The sequence below is a fragment of the Orcinus orca genome, chromosome 5 (assembly GCF_937001465.1).
Source record: "Orcinus orca chromosome 5, mOrcOrc1.1, whole genome shotgun sequence".
In the NCBI taxonomy this organism is placed as follows: domain Eukaryota; kingdom Metazoa; phylum Chordata; class Mammalia; order Artiodactyla; family Delphinidae; genus Orcinus; species Orcinus orca.
Genome location: NC_064563.1, coordinates 123,800,358 through 123,821,297, shown reverse-complemented (window position 1 = coordinate 123,821,297; position 20,940 = coordinate 123,800,358). Strand labels below are relative to the sequence as shown.

Below are 20,940 nucleotides of genomic sequence, written 5' to 3'. Positions count from 1 at the left end.
ATACTGTGAGATGAGTTTGAGGTTAACTGAGTTGAAGCCTTGACTTTGACACTAAGTGGTTATGCTTGGCATTAGCAAATAACAGAACACCTCCGATGCCCGAATTTTCCGTTAGCAGGTGCAAAGCAGGTGCTTTGTGACCACCTAAAGGGGTGGGATAGGGAGGGTGGGAGGGAGGGAGACTCAAGAGGGAAGAGATATGGGGATATATGTATATGTACAGCTAATTCACTTTGTTATAAAGCAGAAACTAACACACCATTGTAAAGCAATTGTACTCCAATAAAGATGTTAAAAAAGAAAATTGAAATAGTCATAGTAATTACCTAATTCACAAGAATGCACTGACAACCAGGACTGAGCACGCCAGGTAATGTGTAGGCACTTTTCATAAATTATGTCTGATTTTTACAACAACCTTGAAAATCTCTAATATATATCTAGTTTATATATGAGAAGACCCAGTCTCAAAAAGAAAAGTAACTAACTCAGAACGATAGTTTTAATCCACCAACTCCAACACATCTTTCCTTTATACACCACCTTCTCTCTCCAGATAAGACAATGTGCATGGAAACTTTGCAAACAGTAAGGTTTTTTAAAAAGATTTTATTATTCTTGCTAAGTTCAGCTGGTTCTGGACAAGCCAGTTGCAGGAGGGCATATAAGGTAGACCAAGCTCTTACAGAACCAAACCTTATAGAACAGGATATGTTGGCAATGATACTAGTTTGAGCCACAGCAACTGCCTCTCTCTGTCCCGTTGTACATATCATAAAACCCAAATCTAAGAAGATTATTACATACAAACTTGAAAGGTGCGCATGAATTGAAAGGATCTACATAAATGAGGCAGATGACATGTAAAAGAGGGATCAAACAAGAGGATCTGATGGAAATCACTGCTGTAGATGTAGAGACATTTAATTTTTCCCTCCTCTAATCTGATTTCTGTGTTATTGGGAGGAAGTAATACCATTATCATCTACCTTTAATAATAGAAAAATTATCTACTTATCTCAGTTTTATATATTCTTCTAATTAGATTATTTTTATTCTTTTGATCTTAAGTATAACATGGTAATAAAAAATAAGATAGAACTGGGATACTCAAAGTGGTTGATGAAGTTTTACATTCGTTTAGAATGTCTTTCTAATAAGCAAGATAAATAAAGTAGATTAAGAATTTCATAAAGTTAGTTAACCCACTTGAAGCATCATACTCTTAACTGGAAGATCTGTGCTTTATTTTTTTCTAATAAATTTGCATTAAGTTCAGTTCCAAATTGACTCCTGAACAGTCTAGGCCAATTATCTAGAAGGTAGAGATTTTATCCCCCTTTCCTGACAGTCAAATGCCTCAATACAATATTCAGGATGGTGAAGCTTCTTCTCTACTGAAAAAAAAGTAGGAAAAAAGAAGAAATAACAAGAAATGGCAGGATTAGTAATTTACTAGCCCTTCTCATAAGAGAGTGACAGATGTAAGATTTGTTCTATTATGAAGATTCATCTTTTTTTCTACAGTAGAGCATTGATACCTTATTTCATGAAGCCTATTTATAAAAGATGCTTTCAAAATTGTTTTCTTGCCTAAATAATTTTGGGAAATGCTGAATACTATTATGCCTTCTTGGAGAATCACAAAGAACATAAGAATATTTAAGGTTTTGAGAAATTCTTCAGTAAAGAGACCTGTTAACCTATATTTTTCCCTTACACAAACTCTAAAATGTATCTGTCAAAACCAGTATTCCAAGAAATATAATTGGAAATTTATGGGCATATAGTATTATGTCTGAAATAAACAATATGTTACTAATGATTTTTCAATGCTTTCCTTTTCAGCGGACTGTGGAGGACCTTTTGAACTGTGGGAGCCAAATACAACATTCATGTCTATGAACTTTCCAAACAACTACCCTAATCAGGCTTTCTGTAAGTCATTTCTTTTCCAGCCATGAGAAACAAATGTATATATCAAAGTTACATTCTCGCCTTGACACAGCAAAGTAATGATAAATTTGCTGTATCTGAATACAACTACCACATCTGTGAGATTGTTTAATAGAATGATAACAAGAATAACAATAATTAATTACTAACTTTTTAGCATTTATTTTATACCAGTCACTGCATTAATGCTTTATATACCTTATTTTAGACAGTTCTCACAATAATTCTTTAAAACAGATGATATTATTATATTTCTCAAATTTAAAAGTTGAATAAAACCAGTAAGTGAAAGAGGCAGCCTTACCCCAGACACCACTCCCCTTGATTATGCATATAATGTTTATGGTGTGTATAACAAAGTTGCAATTCCATAGAATAAGGTCAGTGGAAAGTATAAAAAGCAAAGAGCCAGTTGTGACATACACACCCTTTATAAATATAGACTAAGGTCAATAAAGCAGGCAGTTATAGTAATGTGATTAGATTCCCAATATAAAAGATGAACTAATAAAGAGGATCACTAAAGTATTCTAAGTCTAGAGAGAATAGACTAGTATGCTAAAACCATAAAAAGCTTGTCTCTAGGTCATTAGTCCTAAATAGAGAAGCTCATAAGGCTGCTTAGAGATTGTCTGTGTTAAAGATGCAGATTCCCAGGCCCATCCTACAAAGATTCCACTCCAGTAGTTCTGAGAAACAGACATGTTCTTCCCCTGCCTTTCACAGCCATCCATAACACCACCAACCTAAATGGAAAATTCTACCAGTGAAAAAAATGCCCCAATGATAGTGAAAAATGTGTCATTAGAAAATGTCATTTCTTCCTTCAAATGATCCAGAGATAAGTATTATTTTGATAGGATAATAGAGTCACTATTATAGGGAGATATCTGATTCCAAAAAAATAAACAGCCATTAATCTAATTTGACTTGTATGGTGAACCAGAGATGATCATCTCTTCTTCGCATTGGAAATATCTTTTAAACGTGTCGTTTGTACAAAGTAATGATTTAAAAATATCTGAAAATAAGCAGAACATTGAAAGAACAATTTGGAGAAATTTATTAAATTTATTGATTTATTCAACAAATATTTATTGAATGCTTCATCTGTTAGGAACTGAAGTAAGTAAAGAAGAAACAAACATAATTCAGTCTACATAAGGATTCAGATAAATTGTCAGGCATCACAAAATGTCTAAGGTACTGTTTGTAATAAGTGCAAAGGCAGGAGACTGTGGAGGGACATGAGAGGTACCTAACATACAAAAAGTTCAGAGGTAGAAGACCTTGATTTTTTTTTCTTGAATTTTCAAGCAAAGTTAAGTAATAATAACAAATGAAGTGTGAAGGTATTTCACACCACATTAAGCAGTTTGGATTTTATTCTGAGAGCACTAAGGAAACTTTAAATGGTTTAGAGGAAAATAGTGATGAAATCATGTTTGCATCTTCGATGGATCCATCTGGCTGTAGAATCAGAGACAGGTGGTAAGGGAGCCATCAGCATCAACAATTAGGAGATGAAAAATAAAGGTGACTTGAACTCAGATAGTGGCAGTGGAGACTGAGAAGGAAATAGGATTCCAGGGATATAGGAGGTAGTATTGGCAGCCTTGGTGATTGATTGGATGCAATAGGAGAGAGGACATCAAGGGAGATGCAGAGGTTTCTGGTATAGAAACTATGAGTAGATGATTAGTGGTGCTATTCACCAAGATAGGAAGAATGAAAAAATGAATGAGTTGGGGAAAGAGATAATTGAGTGTTCCCTGTATTACACGTTGAATTTGAGATACGTACATCTGTACACAGTAAATAATTGAATAAATGGATCTGCTTCTCAAAAAAAAGTGTAGAAAATAAAGACTTAGATGTCATTACTATGTTGATGAAATGATTTCCTTAAGGGTGAATGAGAACACTCAAGCAGAATGAGGAAAGAACCTAGAACAAAATGTAAAGACTAAATCTTTTAAGGAATCAATAAAGAACAAGGAGTGTTTGTTGTTACTAAGGCTAGTAATTTTGTTTTGTTTTGTTCCAAAAGGAACTACCATCATATGACACATATAAATAATGGCAACAATTGCTTAAAGAAATACTAAAGTTTAGTTGCCCTACAAATTGCATTTTAATCACTTCGTTTTCCTCTGCATTTAGTCATGGAAATAAAATAAATGCAAATAGAATATTCACATCTTTGACATTCATAAATTTTAGATTGTAGGAGTAAAAGCCTATTGGCAAGCTTTGATTAAAGTATTCCATTTTATATGAAATAAAGCAAATTCAATTACAGTAAATTATTTCGTATTTAGTTGAAATTTTACTACAAATATTCTGGAATAGACAAAATGTTTCTTCACACACACAAACAGCTTGTAATATTGGTTTATATAAAATGAAATAAATCTTTGAAAGTAATTTGAAATTCTCAAGAGATTGAAGTTTTGAAGAGAAATCAAAAGAACTATGTTTAAACTATGTTGTTATTTATTACTTTTAAGGTGTTTGGAATTTAAATGCACGAAAGGGAAAAAATATTCAGCTTCACTTTCAAGCATTTGACTTAGAAAATATTGCAGATATTGTTGAAATCAGAGATGGTGAAGGAGATGATTCCTTGCTCTTAGGTAAGTCTCCAGTTTAAATATTGTGAAGGTTGTATGGCTCAAGACACTGGACTGATGGAGAGAGCATTTCTCAATAAATGTAGTCACTCTTTTACAACTAGCAAAGTGAAATTACAGCAGTAGAGTAACATGTCAAACTGTATGTCACACTTCCAATATGGGGAGTGTTTACAATGATGACAGAATGGTATTTTTCTGAAGCATTCTTGGCAAACGAGGATTCGTAGTTTTGATTCAGCAGTTCCTACCAGCTGATATTAATTTACTACAATAAGCATTACACTTTAGAGACTAAAAGCTAAGAACATCCATTATGCAGTTTTCTATGCATTATGTGTACATCGTATTTCCAAAGATAGCTATTATATTATGTTTTATTTCACTTCAAACTAGAGGAACAATTGTGTTTGTTGTGCAAAATTTTTAAATGCTTTTTACTTTGAGTTTCACTATTACTTTGATTGTCTGTGTCTCTAGTACTAGCTGCTTCTATATAAGTATCTGAGAATGAGTCAAAAGTTGAGCAAGTTGATTTTTCCCTAACATCTGTTGATCATTATTTTTTTTAAATAGACATAGGGGGAAAGTGTTCTATTCTACAGGAAATTATTATACCTAGATCATAAAATACATGTTAATATAATAAAAATCTATCAAGTATAATGGCTAATATCTTGCTCAATTACTACCAATTTTTAAGAAAGAAGTGTCTCTTGATAAGTCACGCACTGAACTATGAAAATACATGAAATGTCAACTGGAATGCAGAAACAGCACACTTTACAAGTAAAAGTATTTTATCTAACTGTACTTTAGACCTGTATTAATTATTTCCTATAAAATCCAGTCAGATAGCTATACAATCACATGAACACTGCAGCCAGTGGATGAAGACTCCAGAGAGCATGCTCTATAGCAATGAAGGAGCAGAGTGGTGGAGAGGGTTCCCCAGCCATACTAATCAGTCACCATTATGTAGGCTCTTCAGAAAAATCCCACAAAGTTCTAAAGTACAAGTTTCCTGGGAGAGGATTTTGAGAGTCACACACAGAACAAATAACAATGAAAGTCTCGGTGAGGTGAGGAGCCTTGTGCTAGCAAGAACTGAGGAACTTCAAATTTGATTTTCAATACAGTTATAAACACATTTTGAGTAGTTTTTCCATTTTCAGTTTACTCTGTCTTTCTAATAAAAACTTCAGTGTTCTCATGATCTAAGAAAAATCAATTTTTATCATTTCACCTCTTAGTATTTCCATCAATCACGGAAAAGTAAATACGAATTCCAAAAGGATCTCAGAATCATCCTTTTCAAATATGTAGGTGAGAAGTTCTTTTGATACAGAATCACTTTCAAGTATTCCAATATATAAAATATTTAATAAGATGAATGTATTTTTAAACTAACTGAAGCCTTTAGTTTTTAATAAAGAATATTTTATTGTTTATGAAACCCTCAAAGCCCAGGGATTAGAGGGAAAAAATTGAAAACCATCATTTAGGTTTATATTATCAGTCTCTAATTAATTCATCTTTCAGATTAGGTTAGTGATTCAATTTATAAAAAATATAAAATAAATTTAGACAAAAAATTATTAAGGGAGACTATAAGCTCTGTTATTTTATAAGGGTCTTTAAAAACAGGCAAACAATTATTTTTCTGTGATAACATGAGCTTTAAATAGTAGTGATGCAAAGCCAGACAATATTATGAGTAATTCATCATTAAATTATAGAGCTGCAGAAACCTTAAGTAATACTGGAAAAGATCAGTAGAGAAGTTGGCTTTCCTAGAAGCAGTGCCTAAAATGTAAAAGAATGTATGCATTTACTTACATGTGGTGCTTCCTGAGCAAGCCAGGCTGCATGTTTCATACCTCTGGGAGACAGAACTGAGAAAAAGGGTATATTCCTTCTAGAGTCAAAGGATCATCTCACTAATTTTTTTTTTTTTTTTTTTTTTTTGACCAGCTGTGTACACAGGGCCTGGTCCAGTAAAGGATGTGTTCTCAACCACCAACAGAATGACTGTGCTTTTTATCACTGATGATGTGATGGCAAAAGGGGGATTTAAAGCAAATTTCACTACTGGCTATCACTTGGGGATTCCAGGTAAGTGCACTCAGGATTACATGCTGCCTTGTAACTTTTGGAGCAAAACAGTAGAAACATACAGGAGGGAAGATTTGTTCAAGATGGCGGAGTAGAAGGACGTGCGCTCACTCCCTCTTGCAAGAGCACCTTCACAGCTAACTGCTGAACAGTCACTAACAGGAAGACACTGGAACTCACTAAAAAAGATACCCCACATCTAAAGACAAAGGAGAAGCCGCAATGAGACAGTAGGAGGGGTGCAATCACAAAATCAAATCCCATAACTGCTGGGTGGGTGACTCACAAACTGGAGAACAATTATACCACAGGAGTCCACCCACTGGAATGATGGCTCTGAGCCTTTGTCAGGCTTCCCAATCTGGGGGTCTGGCAATGGGAGGAGGAAATCCCAGAGAATCAGACTTGAAGGCTAGCAGAATTTGATTGCAGGACTTCAACAGGACTGAGGTAAACAGAGACTCCACTCTTGGAGGACACACACAAAGTAGTGTATGCATCAGGACCCAAGGGGAAGGAGCAATGACCCCATAAGAGAATGAACCAGACCTACCTACTAGTGTTGGAGGGTCTCCTGAAGAGATAGCGGGTGGCTGTGGCTCACCATGGGGACAAGGACCCTGGCAGCAGTAGTTCTGGGAAGTACTCCTTGGCATGAGCCCTCCTGGAGTCAACCATTAGCCCCACTAAAGGGCCTGTAGCCTCCAGTGCTGGATCACCTCAGGCCAAACAACCAACAGGGAGGAAACTCAGACTCACCCATCAAAAGACAAGGAGATTAAAGTTTTACTGAGCTCTGCTCACCAGAGCAACAGCCAGCTCTACACACCACCAGTCCTTCCCATCAGGAAGACTGAACAAGCCCCTTAGATAGCATCATCCACCAGCGGGCAGACAACAGAAGCAAGAAGAACTATAATCCTGCAGTCTGTGGAACAAAAACCACATTCACAGAAAGATAAACAAAAGTAAAAGGCACAGGACTATTTACCAGAAGAAGGAACAAGATAAAACAGAGAAAAACAATTAAATGAAGTGGAGATAGGCAACCGTCCAGAAAAAGAATTCAGAATAATGATAGTAAAGATGATCCAGGACCTCGGAAAAAGAATGGAGGCAAAAATCAAGAAGATGAAAGAAATGTTTAATAAAGACATAGATGAATTAAAGAATAAACAAACAGAGATGAGCAATACAATAGCTGAAATGAAAAATACACAAGAAGGAATCAATAGCAGAATAACTGAGTCAGAAGAACAGATAAGTGACCTGGAAGACAGAATGGTGGAATTCACTGCCATGAAACAAAATAAAGAAAAAAGAATGAAAAGAAATGAAGACAGCCTTAAAGACCTCTGGGACAAAATAAAACGCAACAACATTCACATTACAGGGGTCCCAGAAGGAGAAGAGACAGAGAAAGGACCTGAGAAAATATTTGAAGAGATTATAGTTGAAAACATTCCTAACATGCAAAAGGAAATAGCCACCCAAGTCCAGGAAGCACAGAGAGTCCCAGGCAGGATAAACTCAAGGAGAAACACACCGAGACACATAGTAATTGAATTGGCAATTTTTTTTTTTACATCTTTATTGGAGTATAATTGCTTTACAATGGTGTGTTAGTTTCTGCTTTATAACAAAGTGAATCAGTTATACATATACATATGTTCCCATATCTCTTCCCTCTTGCGTTTCCCTCCCTCCCACGCTCCCTATCCCACCCCTCTAGGTGGTCACAAAGCACAGAGCTGATCTCCCTGTGCTATGTAGTTGCTTCCCACTAGCTATCTATTTTACGTTTGGTAGTGTATGCCACTCTCTCGCTTTGTCACAGCTTACCCTTCCCCCTCCCCATATCCTCAAGTCCATTCTCTAGTAGGTCTGTGTCTTTATTCCTGTCTTACTCCTACGTTCTTCATGATATTTTTTTTTCTTAAATTCCATATATATGTGTTAGCATACGGTATTTGTCTTTCTCTTTCTGACTTACTTAACTCTGTATGACAGACTCTAGGTCCATCCACCTTACTACAAATAGCTCAGTTTCATTTCTTTCTATGGCTGAGTAATATTCCATTGTATATATGTGTTACATCTTCTTTATCCATTCATCTGATGATAGACACTTAGGTTTTTTCCATCTCCTGGCTATTGTAAATAGAGCTGCAATGAACATTTTGGTACATGACTCTTTTTGAATTATGGTTTTCTCAGGGTATATGCCCAGTAGTGGGATTGCTGGGTCATATGGTAGTTCTATTTGTAGTTTTTTAAGCAACCTCCATACTGTCCTCCATAGTGGCTGTATCAATTCAGGGCAAATATTAAAGACAAAGAAAAATTATTAAAAACAACAAGGGAAAAATGACCAATAACATACAAGGAAACTCCCATAAGGTTAACAGCTGATTTCTCAGCAGAAAAACTACAAGTGGCACTATATATTTAAAGTGATGAAAGGGAAGAACCTACAACCAAGATTACTCTACCCAGCAAGGATCTCATTCAGATTCGATGGAGATTTCAAAAGCTTTACAGACAAGCAAAAGCTAAGAGAATTCAGCAGCACCAAACCAGCTCTACAACAAATGCTAAAAGAACTTCTCTAAGTGGGAAACACAAGAGAACAAAAGGACCTAGAAAAACAAACCCAAAACAATTAAGAAAATGGTAATAGGAACATACATATCGATAATTACCTTATGTGAATGGATTAAATGCTCCAACCAAAAGACACAGGCTCACTGAATGGATACAAAAACAAGACTGTATATATGCTGTCTACAAGAGACCCACTTCAGACCTAGGGACACATACAGACTGAAAGTGGGGGATGGAAAATGATATTCCATGCAAATGGAAATCAAAAGAAAGCTGGAGTAGCAATATTCATATCAGATAAAATAGACTTTAAAATAAAGAATGTTACAAGAGACAAGGAAAGACACTACATAATGAACAAGGGATCAATCCAAGAAGAAGATATAACATTATAAATATTTATGCACTTAACATAGGAGCACCTCAATACATAAGGTAAATGTTAACAGCTATAAAAGAGGAAATCAACAGTAACACAATAATAGTGGGGGATTTTAACACCTCACTTACACCAATGGACAGATCATCCAGACAGAAAATTAATAAGAAAACACAAGCTTTAAATGATACAACAGACCAGATAGATTTAACTGATATTTATAGGACATTACCTCCAAAAACAACAGAATAAACTTTCTTCTCAAGTGCACATAGAACATTCTACAGGGTAGATCACATCTTGGGTCACATCAAGCCTTAGTAAATTTAAGAAAATTGAAATCATATCAAGCATCTTTTTGGACCCCAATGTTATGAAATTATAAATCAGTTACAGGGAGAAAAACATAAAAAACACAAACACATGGAGGCTAAACAATACGTTACTAAATAACCAAGAGATCACTGAAGAAATCAAAGAGGAAATAAAAAAATACCTCGAGACAAATGACAAGGAAAATATGACGATCCAAAACCTATAGGATGCAGCAAAAGCAGTTTTAAGAGGGATGTTTACAGCAATACAATCTTACCTCAAAAGACAAAAAAAAAAAATCACAAATAAACAATCTAACCTTACACCTAAAGGAACTAGAGAAAGAAGAACAAACAAAACCCAAAGTTAGTAGAAGGAAAGAAATTATAAAGATCAGAGCAGAAATAAATGAAAGAGAAACATAGAAAACAATAGCAAAGATCAATAAAGCTAAAAGCAGGTTCTTTGAGAAGATAAACAAAATGGATAAACCTTTAGCCAGACTCATCAAGAAAAAGATGGAGATGACTCAAATCAATAAAATTAGAAATGAAAAAGGAGAAGTTAAAATGGATACCACAGAAATAAAAAGAATCATAAGAGACGACTACAAGCAACTCTATCCCAATAAAATGGACAACCTGGAAGAAATGGACAAATTCTTATAAAGGTATAACCTTCCAAGACTGAACCAAGACAAAATAGAATTTCTGAACAGACCAATAAGGAGTAATGAAATTGACACTGTAATTAAAAGTCTTCCAACAAACAAAAGTACAGGACCAAATGGCTTCACAGGTGAATTCTATCAAACATTTAGAGAAGAGCTAACATGCATCCTTCTCAAACTCTCCCAAAAAATTGCAGAAGAAGGAACACTCCCAAACTCATTCTACGAGGCCACCATCACCCTGATACCAAAAACAAAGATACTACAAAAAGAAAAGTACAGACCAATATCACTGATGAATATAGATGCAAAAATCCTCAACAAAATGTTAGCAAACAGAATCCAACAACACATTAAAAGGATCATACACCATGATCAAGTGGGATTTATCCCAGAGATGCAAGGATTCTTCAATATATGCAAATCACTCAATGTGGTACACCATATTAACAAACTGAAGGATAAAAACCACATGATCATATCAATAGATGCAGAAAAAGCTTTTGACAAAATTCAACACCATTTATGATTAAAAACTCTTCAGAAAGTGGGCATAGAGGGAACCTACCTCAACATAATAAAGGCCAAATACAACAAACCCACAGCAAACATCATTCTCAATGGTGAAAAACTGAAAGCATTTCCTCTAAGATCAGGGACATGACAACAATGCCCACTCTTGCCACTGTTATTCAACATAGTTTTGGAAGTCCTGGCCATGGCAACCAGAGAAGAAAAAGAAATTAAAAGAATACAAATTGGAAAAGAAGAAGTAAAGCTGTCACTGTTTGCAGATGACATGATACTATACAGAAAAAATCCTAATGATGCCACCAGAAAACTACTAGAGCTAATCAATGAATTTGGTAAAGTTGCAGGATACAAAATTAATGCACAGAAATCTCTTGCATTCCTATACACTAACAATGAAATATCCGAGAGAGAAATTAAGGAAACAATCCCATTCACCATTGCAAGAAAAAGAATAAAATACTTAAGAATAAACCCACCTAAAGAGGTAAAAGGCCTGTACTCAGAAAACTATAAGACACTGATAAAAGAAATCAAAGATGATACAAACAGGGGCTTCCCTGGTGGCACAGTGGTTGAGAGTCCGCCTGCCGATGCAGAGGACATGGGTTCGTGCCCCGGTCCGGGAGGATCCCACATGCCGCGGAGCGGCTGGGCCCGTGAGCCATGGCCGCTGAGCCTGCGTGTCCGGAGCCTGTGCTCCGCAACGGGAGAGGCCACAACAGTGAGACACCCACGTACCGCAAAAAAAAAAAAAAAAAAAAACCAACAACAAAGATGATACAAACAGATGTAGAGATATATCATGTTCTTGGATTGGAAGAATAAATATTGTGAAAATGACTATACTAACCAAAGTGATCTACAGGTTCAACACAATCCCTACAAAATTACCAATGGCATTTTTCACCCAACTAGAACAAAATATCTTAAAATTTGTGTGGAGACACAAAAGACCCCAAATAACAAAAGCAATCTTGAGGGAAAAAAATAGAGCTGGAGGAATCAGACTTCCTGACTTCAGACTATCTGCAAAGCTACAGTAATCAAGACAATATGGTACTGGCACAAAAACAGAAATATAGATCAATGGAACAGGATAGAAAGCCCAGAGATAAATCCACACACCTATGGTTAACTAATCTATGATAAGGAGGCAAGGATATACAATGAAGAAAAGACAGTCTCTTCAATAAGTGGTGCTGGACTACCAAATGTAAAACTGATAGCTAGTGGGAAGCAGCTGCATAGCACACAGAGATCAGCTCAGTGTTTGTGACCACCTAGAGGGGTGGGATAGGGAGGGTGGGAGGGAGGGAAACGCAAGAGGGAAGAGATATGAGGATATATCTATATGTATAGCTGATTTACTTTGCTATAAAGCAGAAACCAACCACCATTGTAAAGCAATTATACTCCAATAAAGATGTTAAAAAAGTATAAAATAAAAATTAAAAAATAAGTGGTGCGGGGAAAACTGGACAGCTACATGTAAAAGAATGAAATTACAACACTCCCTAACACCATACACAAAAATAAACTCAAAATGGATTAAAGACCTAAATGTAATGCCAGAAACTATAAAGCTCTTAGAGGAAAACATAGGAAGAACACTCTATGACATAAATCACTCAAGATCCTTTTTGATCCACCTCCTAGAGTAAGGGAAATAAAAACAAAAATAAACAAATGGACCTAATGAAACGTCAAAGCTTTTGCACAGCAAAGGAAACCATAAACAAGACAAAAAGACAACACTCAGAATGGAAGAAAATACTTGCAAACAAATCAATAGACAAAGGACTAATCTCCAAAATATCTAAACAGCTCATGCAGCTCAATATTAAAAAAACAAGCAACCCAATTAGAAAATGGGCAGAAGACCTAAATAGACATTGCTCCAAAGAAGACATACAGATGGCCAAGGGTCACATGAAAAGCTGCTCAACATCACTAATTATTAGAGAAATGCAAATCAAAATTACAATGAGGTATTACCTCACACCAGTTAGAATGGGCATCATCAGGAAATCTACAAACAGTAAATGCTGGAGAGGGTGTGGAGAAAAGCGAACCCTCTTGCACTGTTGGTGGGAATGTAAGTTGATACAGCCACTATTGAGAACAATATGGAGGTTCCTTAAAAAACTAAAAATAGAATTACCATATGACCCTGCAATCCCACTACTGGGCATATACCCAGAGAAAATCATAATTCAGCACACACACGTACCACAATATTTATTACAGCACGATTTACAATAGCCAGGACATGGAAGCAACCTGAGTGTCCATGGACAGATGAATGGTTAAAGAAGCTGTGGTACATATACACAATGGAATATTAGTCAGCCATAAAAAGGAACAAAATTGGGTCTTTTGTGGAGATGTGGATGGACCTAGAGACTGTCATACAGAGTGAGGTAAGTCAGAAAGAGAAAAACAAATATCATATGCTAACACATATGTGTGGAATCCAGAATAATTGTACTGATGACTAGTTTGCAAGGCAGAAAGAGAGACACAGATGTAGAGAACTAACGTATGGACACCAAGGCGGGAAAACAGGGGTGGTGGTAGGGGTGATGAATTGGGAGATTGGGATTGAAATATATACAATAATATGTATAAAATTGATAACTAATAAGAACCTTCTGTATCATGGAGATATATAGATATATATGTAGATGTAGATATAGATATCAATATTTTCATTCATATATGTAAAATATAACTCTGCATTCAACAGTCTATAGAGAATTTTTATAGCTTGCTTCTCCCCTTGTACTATGATTTTTTTAAATACTTCTGTCCCACAACTTAGTAGTTCTCTCTAGATGCAAATATGTCAGAAAAACAGAATACACATTCCTTCCTACCTCTATCCTTCCCTTCCATAAGAGATTGTGGTCAGTTTGTCTTTAATTAAAATGTCTAGAAAAGAGGTAGTGTTGGAGCACTGTTCATCATCTGGCCTATTATCTGATCCTAGAATCATCTGTACAAATCTCTGCTCCTCTACTTACAACTGGCCTAAAACTTAGACTCCATGCCAGAAAGTTGTATGCTTTCAGCATTACTACAAATATGAAAATTGACCTGTAGCTTATATACCCTCTGGCCCTGAAAATAAGTCATAACAATTGTTACTACCCAAGCTACTTAGGTGAGAGTAAGTTGTAGCCCAGCCAACTATCCTGTTCCTCAGAAGAATTTTGTGATGTTTTAGAAGCAGCTACTTATGATTTATAAGCAATGTTGACATGAATCAATCAAAAAATCCATTAGTGAAGTAAACAAAAAAATCAATTAATGAAGTATATAAACAAAAGTTCAACTAAGGAAGTAAACAAACAAAAATATTAAGGACTATGAAAGAACATACAACACCAAAGGAAAGCAATAAAGACTTTTAGATCAACAGAAAATTGGAATTTATCTTAAAATAGAGTACATGAAAAATGAGAAAAATATAGAAAGTGATATGATTTATAATTATTTTAATTTATAAATGGTATTATTTATTTTTAAATTATACTTAAAATTATTTTTCAAAATATCAAAAAAGAAAATATATTGACATGAAAATATAGTTATGTGTATAAATATATAATGTATAAATTATATATTATACATTATGTATAAATATAATGTATAAGATATATAGACATAGAGAGAGATATAATGTATAAAAATCAGAAATTAACTTAGAGGAGAAGTAAATCACTGCCTTGGAAAATATTAATCAAGACAATTTTCAGACTACCATTATGAATTGTCACTATTCTATCCCTATGGCCACCTTTGGGCAGAGGAATTTCTCGTTGAAACTCTACCACAACCAGATTATTATTTCTGACTTGATCAGAAGTTTTTGTTAATGGTGTGAACTGCACAGTTTATTTTGCACACCTATTCAAAAACCCTGGCACCAAAATACCACATTGTCACAAAAGTGCAGCACAAAAGCATGATCAAGTAAGCAAAAACAATAGGTAAAGAGATGGAAAAATGTGGGAGTCTGTGATGGGCAAACAGGAAAAAGACCAACCCACAAGTTGAAAATAATAGAACCAGTTAAAACTAACACTGAAAGGTGTAATGGGAAAAAACGATATACTTTCTAGATCTGATTAAAGTGACTGAAAAATCATGAAGTCTTATTGCTTACTGTAAAAAATTTATAAGCAGAAATCTGTGTTGTAACATTTCCTGTTTAAAATTTTTAATTTCAAGAGGAAAATTTTTCAGCAAATTTTTTTTCACATCTTTATTAGAGTATAATTGCTTTACAATGGTGTGTTAGTTTCTGCTTTATAACAAAGTGAATCCGTTATACATATACATATGTTCCCATATCTCTTCCATCTTGCATCTCCCTCCCTCTCACCCTCCCTATCCCACCCCTCCAGGCGGTCACAAAGCACCGAGCTGATCTCCCTGTGCTATGTGGCTGCTTCCCATCAGAGTCAGCAAATTTTTTAAGGAGAATAAACAGAATCATTTTTCAAAGATGTCAAAAATCAGTTCAGCTTTATATTTTAGTCATTTTATGGTGAATATTTTAAAACAACAGAGTGACATTTCTAAATTTTTGAGGAGAAACTTCTGCAATAAAAAATGTATAGACATCAATATCACTTGTATTTGAATGCTATAGAATTAAGTGCTCAGTTCTATAAAGTATTTTAAAATAGAGCAAGAAAATACGTAATAGTTATTCTCTTGGAGGGGTGAGCCTCCAAACTTTTTTCCAAGGATGTCATGAAAGGAACTTTTGAGAAATACTATATATTTTTTAAATTTATTATATTTATTTATTTGTTATTACAATAAAATTTATTTTTCAACATTTATTTCTAGTAAGTATAAAAACACAGAATAAACTAAGAACTTGTAGCACATTATATTAACTGCAACTCTAATTAATTATTAGCTGTTTAATATTGTCCCATATCTATTCACCAAATTAACATGAACTGCAAACATAAACTTTTTTTTTCACTTTCTTCTTTTTATTGAAGTATAGTTGATTTATTATACTGTGTTAGCTTCAGGTGTACAGCACAACGATTCAGTTATATATACTATATACATATATATATATATATATATATATCTTTTCAGATTATTTTTCCTTATAGGTTATTACAAAATATTGAGTATAGTTCCCTGTGCTATACAGTAGGTCCTTGTTTGTTATCTATATATTTTACATATAGTAGTGTGTATATGTTAATCCCAACCTCCTAATTTATCCCTCCCCCCAACCCCCTTCCCCCTTTGGTAAACATAAGTTTGTTTTCTATGTCTGTGAGTCTCTTTCTGTTTTGTAAATAATTTCATTTGTATCATTTTTTAATTTTTTTTAAATTTTTATTGAAGTAAGGATGATTTACAATGTTCTGTTAGTTACATAGAAAATTCTAAAGTTGCCATCAGAAAACTACTGGAGCTAATGGATGAATTTGGTAAAGTTGCAGGATACAAAATTAACACACAGAAATCCTTTGCATTCCTATACATTAACACCAAAAGATCAGAAAGAGAAGTTAAGAAAATAATCCCATTCACCATCGCACCAAAAAGAATAAACTTATGTATCATGTTTTTAGATTCCACATATAAGCAATATCATATGATATTGGTCTTTGGCTGAGAAGTACTATATTTTTAAAGAAATGAAGATGAATAGTAAAACCAACTGAACTAATGAGATAAGAAAACTAATAGCTCTAACCAATAAGGGAGTGAATTTATTTACAAATCCAAACAACTGAAATAATTATTGAGCATTCCGCCATCTGCAAAAGTGAAAGCATCTTGAAATTTTAGAGAAATAGTAGGTCTTTAAAGCCATATTTTAAATTGTAAGGGAAAAGGGAGGAAAGAAGTGGAAAGAGAATAGGTTGGGAAAAGAAAGGCAGCAACATCTCTTCTATTAAAAATATTACAGTTACTAGCTTTTATTAGAGTCTTATAATAAGATAAATACATTAGGATTTTGAAAAATAGTACAATAAATTTCCCTTCAAGATAAAAGCCAAAAGAACGTAATCTATGGCTTCCAACAAAAAATAGATTGGAGATTTATGGCATAGGTGTTGCTTATATTTGTTTACCCTTTCACTAGATTTCAGTTACTATGATTATGTTATTTAGGTAATAAATCATTTAGAGAAATTGAAGCTAAAATGGAGTCTTCCATGACCATCACTGTGTGCTTAATATGCTGGGAATGTGGTTTCATATCCCTCTTGGCCACAGGACAGATGCTGCTGGAGAGTAGAAAATGGAGGGATTGAGTCATCATCAGCATAATCTTCTCCCAGAGAGATTTTTACACCAAAAGGCTGAAAAGCAATTATAGAAACAGGGAATTGGCAGTGGCAGATAATCACACTGGTAGTGGAAAGAGACATTAGGCACACATATCTGTTTATATTGGTGCTCTGCTTTGCTGGTCATTTTAGGAAAAAGGGATCAAAGGAATATCATAAATTTGCAGCATGTATGTGCTTCATTTATCTTCTAAGATATTTTAGGGACACCTTCCAAAGCATTCAGTTGATGAATAAAACAATTATATAACATATTTTTGTATCTCCTTTCTTTATCTTAGTTTTCACATTTTATTTACATTAAACTAGAGTATATGAAATATAGATTTATTAAGATCACTCTCCTCTGAAGTTCCCTTCATTGCTCTTTTCTGAATATCAGAATCTTAATTTGGAATTCAATAGTGCTTATCTGGCAACTGTGGAAGTGGCAGCTGATTACATTTAGGGGTTTAGAGCCCTCCCCAGATTGTGTGGCATGTGCCTTAGAGATCAATTCAGTTCCATTAAAACCAAGCATATGTTGACTAAATGAGGCAGGGCTACTGGAGACTTCATAAAAAGGAGATGGGAAAATTCAGTTCTTAGTAATATTTTTTTTTCTCTCTCTCTCACTATGGGTATAAAATTATCAGAAATAAGATATAAGAGGCCACAGAGAGTTAAACTTTTGGATTAAAGACTTCTTAATGAAGCCGAGCTATTATATGTTACAAAGAATCAGAATTCAGTTCATGCATGTAAAGGGAAATTTTGAAAGAGTTTATTCACACTTCTCCTCAGAATTTGTCATTCTTTTCAGTTCAGCAGCAATAGATTGTTTTGCTCCATACAGCATTTTTTCATCCAATATATTCATCTTATAGAAATAGGTTAATATTTCTATGTTCATACGGTATAACCTTAACAGCTTTGGCTAGAGCACAAAAATAAATTACAATTTTCAGATATTTATACATGTTTTCATTCATATTTTTATTCAGATATTCAGATATTTAAATTTTCATTCAATGGATATGTGTTCTCCAATTAAATATAGCCTGGCTATACTAGTAAAAGAGTAAAATTATTAATAAATTATCTATTATTAAATTATTGATATTGAAAACTCATTTTTACATAATGATTTTAACAAACTATGAAAACAAAGAAATGGGGTAATATAAAAATAACTAGCTGTGACTAACATTCTATAAGTATATTATGATATTTGATTATGGGTACATAATTAGGCCATCAGGTTTTTAAATAAATATAATGCTTATTAAGTATAGATTTAAAATAGAATATATAAATTCAAAAACATATGTACCTAGCTTTAAGTATTCCTGTTTGCTAACTGAAAATTAACACTAGAAAGATTAAAATGTAAATTCAGTTAGAACATTAATACTTGCCTGTAGAGTAAGTAACTGAATTTGCCCATTTATCATCTCACTAACCTGGTTTAAAAATATGTGTTTGTGGGGCTTCCCTGGTGGCGCAGTGGTTGAGAGTTCACCTGCCGATGCAGGGGACACGGGTTTGTGCCCTGGTGCGAGAAGATCCCACATGCTGTGGAGCAGCTAGGCCCGTGAGCCACGGCTGCTGAGCCTGCGCGTCCAGAGCCTGTGCTCTGCAACGGGAGAGGCCACAAGACTGAGAGGCCCGCGTACCGCAAAAAAAAAAAAAAAAAAAAAAGTGTTTGTGAAATAAATTGATAATTAAATTTACAAGAACCTCCCTAATAGTATTATACTTGATATATGTAACTTATTCTCATTGGATAAAGATTTGTAAAAACAACCAGCCCAGTCATGCTTTCCTTAAAGTATTTTTTATTAAAGTAACTTAAATTTGGAATGAAAAAATATAGACTTCATCAAAGTTTAAAATAACCTATACCAATAGCTCCAATTATTGTTGTGAGATACCCAGAGGAAAGGATTATGTGTGATTTCTTGCATTATCTGGAGGGGAAAGTCGCACAACCAGAACATAGAAGTAAGAATAGTAACTTAAAAATATCAATGAAAAGGATGATTTCTAAATGTTACTATCAATACTTTGCTGTTAAGGATAAAATTTATTCTGCATTCAATGTATTCATATTGGTATACTAAATGCATTTAACTTTATAAAAATTTACTCTCATGATATACCTAAGACATAAGTAGTATTTATCCTATTTGACAGTGAAGGAAACTGAGTTTCTGAAAGACTAATTTATTTGCCCAGGGTCAAAAATAAATAAAAAGGAGGTGGCTAGTATGGTATTGGCACAAAAACAGAAATATAGATCAATGGAACAGGATAGAAAGCCCAGAGATAAATCCACACACATATGGTCACCTTATTTTTGATAAAGGAGGCAAGAATATACAATGGAGAAAAGACAGCCTCTTCAATAAGTGGTGCTGGAGAAACTGGACAACTACATGTAAAAGAATGAAATTAGAACACCATACACAAAAATAAACTCAAAATGGATTAAAGACCTAAATATAAGGCCAGACACTATAAAACTCTTAGAGGAAAACATAGGCAGAACACTCTATGACATAAATCACAGAAAGATCCTTTTTGACCCACCTCCTAGAGAAATGGAAATAAAAACAAAAATAAACAAACGGGACCTAATGAAACTCAAAAGCTTTTACACAGCAAAGGGAACCATAAACAAGATGAAAAGACAACCCTCAAAATGGGAGAAGATATTTGCAAATGAAGCAACTGACAAAGGATTAATCTCCAAAATATACAAGCAGCTCATGCAGCTCAATATCAAAAAAAGAAACAACCCAATCCAAAAATGGGCAAAAGACCTGAATAGACATTTCTCCAAAGAAGATATACAGATTGCCAACAAACACATGAAAGAATTCTCAACATCATTAATCATTAGAGAAATGCAAATCAAAACTACAATGAGCTATTACCTCACACCAGTCAGAATGGCCATCATCAAAAAATCTACAAACAATAACTGCTGGAGAGGGTGTGGAGAATAGGGAACCCTCTTGCACTGTTGGTGGCAATGTAAATTGATACAGCCAGTATGGAGAACAGTATGGAGGTTCCTTAAAAAACTAAAAATAGAACTACCATACGACCCAGCAATCCTACTACTGGGCATATACCCTGAGAAAACCATAATTCAAAAAGAGTCATGTACCATAATGTTCATTGCAACTCTATTTACAATAGCCAGGACATGGAAGCAACCTAAGTGTCCATCGACAGATGAATGGATAAAGAAGATGTGGCACATAAACACAATGGAATATTACTCAGCCATAGAAAGAAACAAAATTGAGTTATTTGTAGTGAGGTGGATGGACCTAGAGTCTGTCATACATAGTGAAATAAGTCAAAAAGAGAAAAACAAATACCGTATGCTGACACACATATATGGAA

The 20,940-nt window shown here is 34.4% G+C and overlaps 1 protein-coding gene across 1 annotated transcript in view; it reads left to right on the top strand.

Moving 5' to 3' along the window:
* Positions 1-20,940, top strand: part of TMPRSS15 (transmembrane serine protease 15) — a 133,162-nt gene that overhangs the window by 68,895 nt on the left and 43,327 nt on the right. The window contains exons 14-16 of the mRNA XM_004264466.2: positions 1,849-1,938; positions 4,467-4,592; positions 6,564-6,704. Coding sequence (XP_004264514.2) covers positions 1,849-1,938; positions 4,467-4,592; positions 6,564-6,704 — 357 coding nt within the window. The remainder of the gene's footprint in view (positions 1-1,848; positions 1,939-4,466; positions 4,593-6,563; positions 6,705-20,940) is intronic.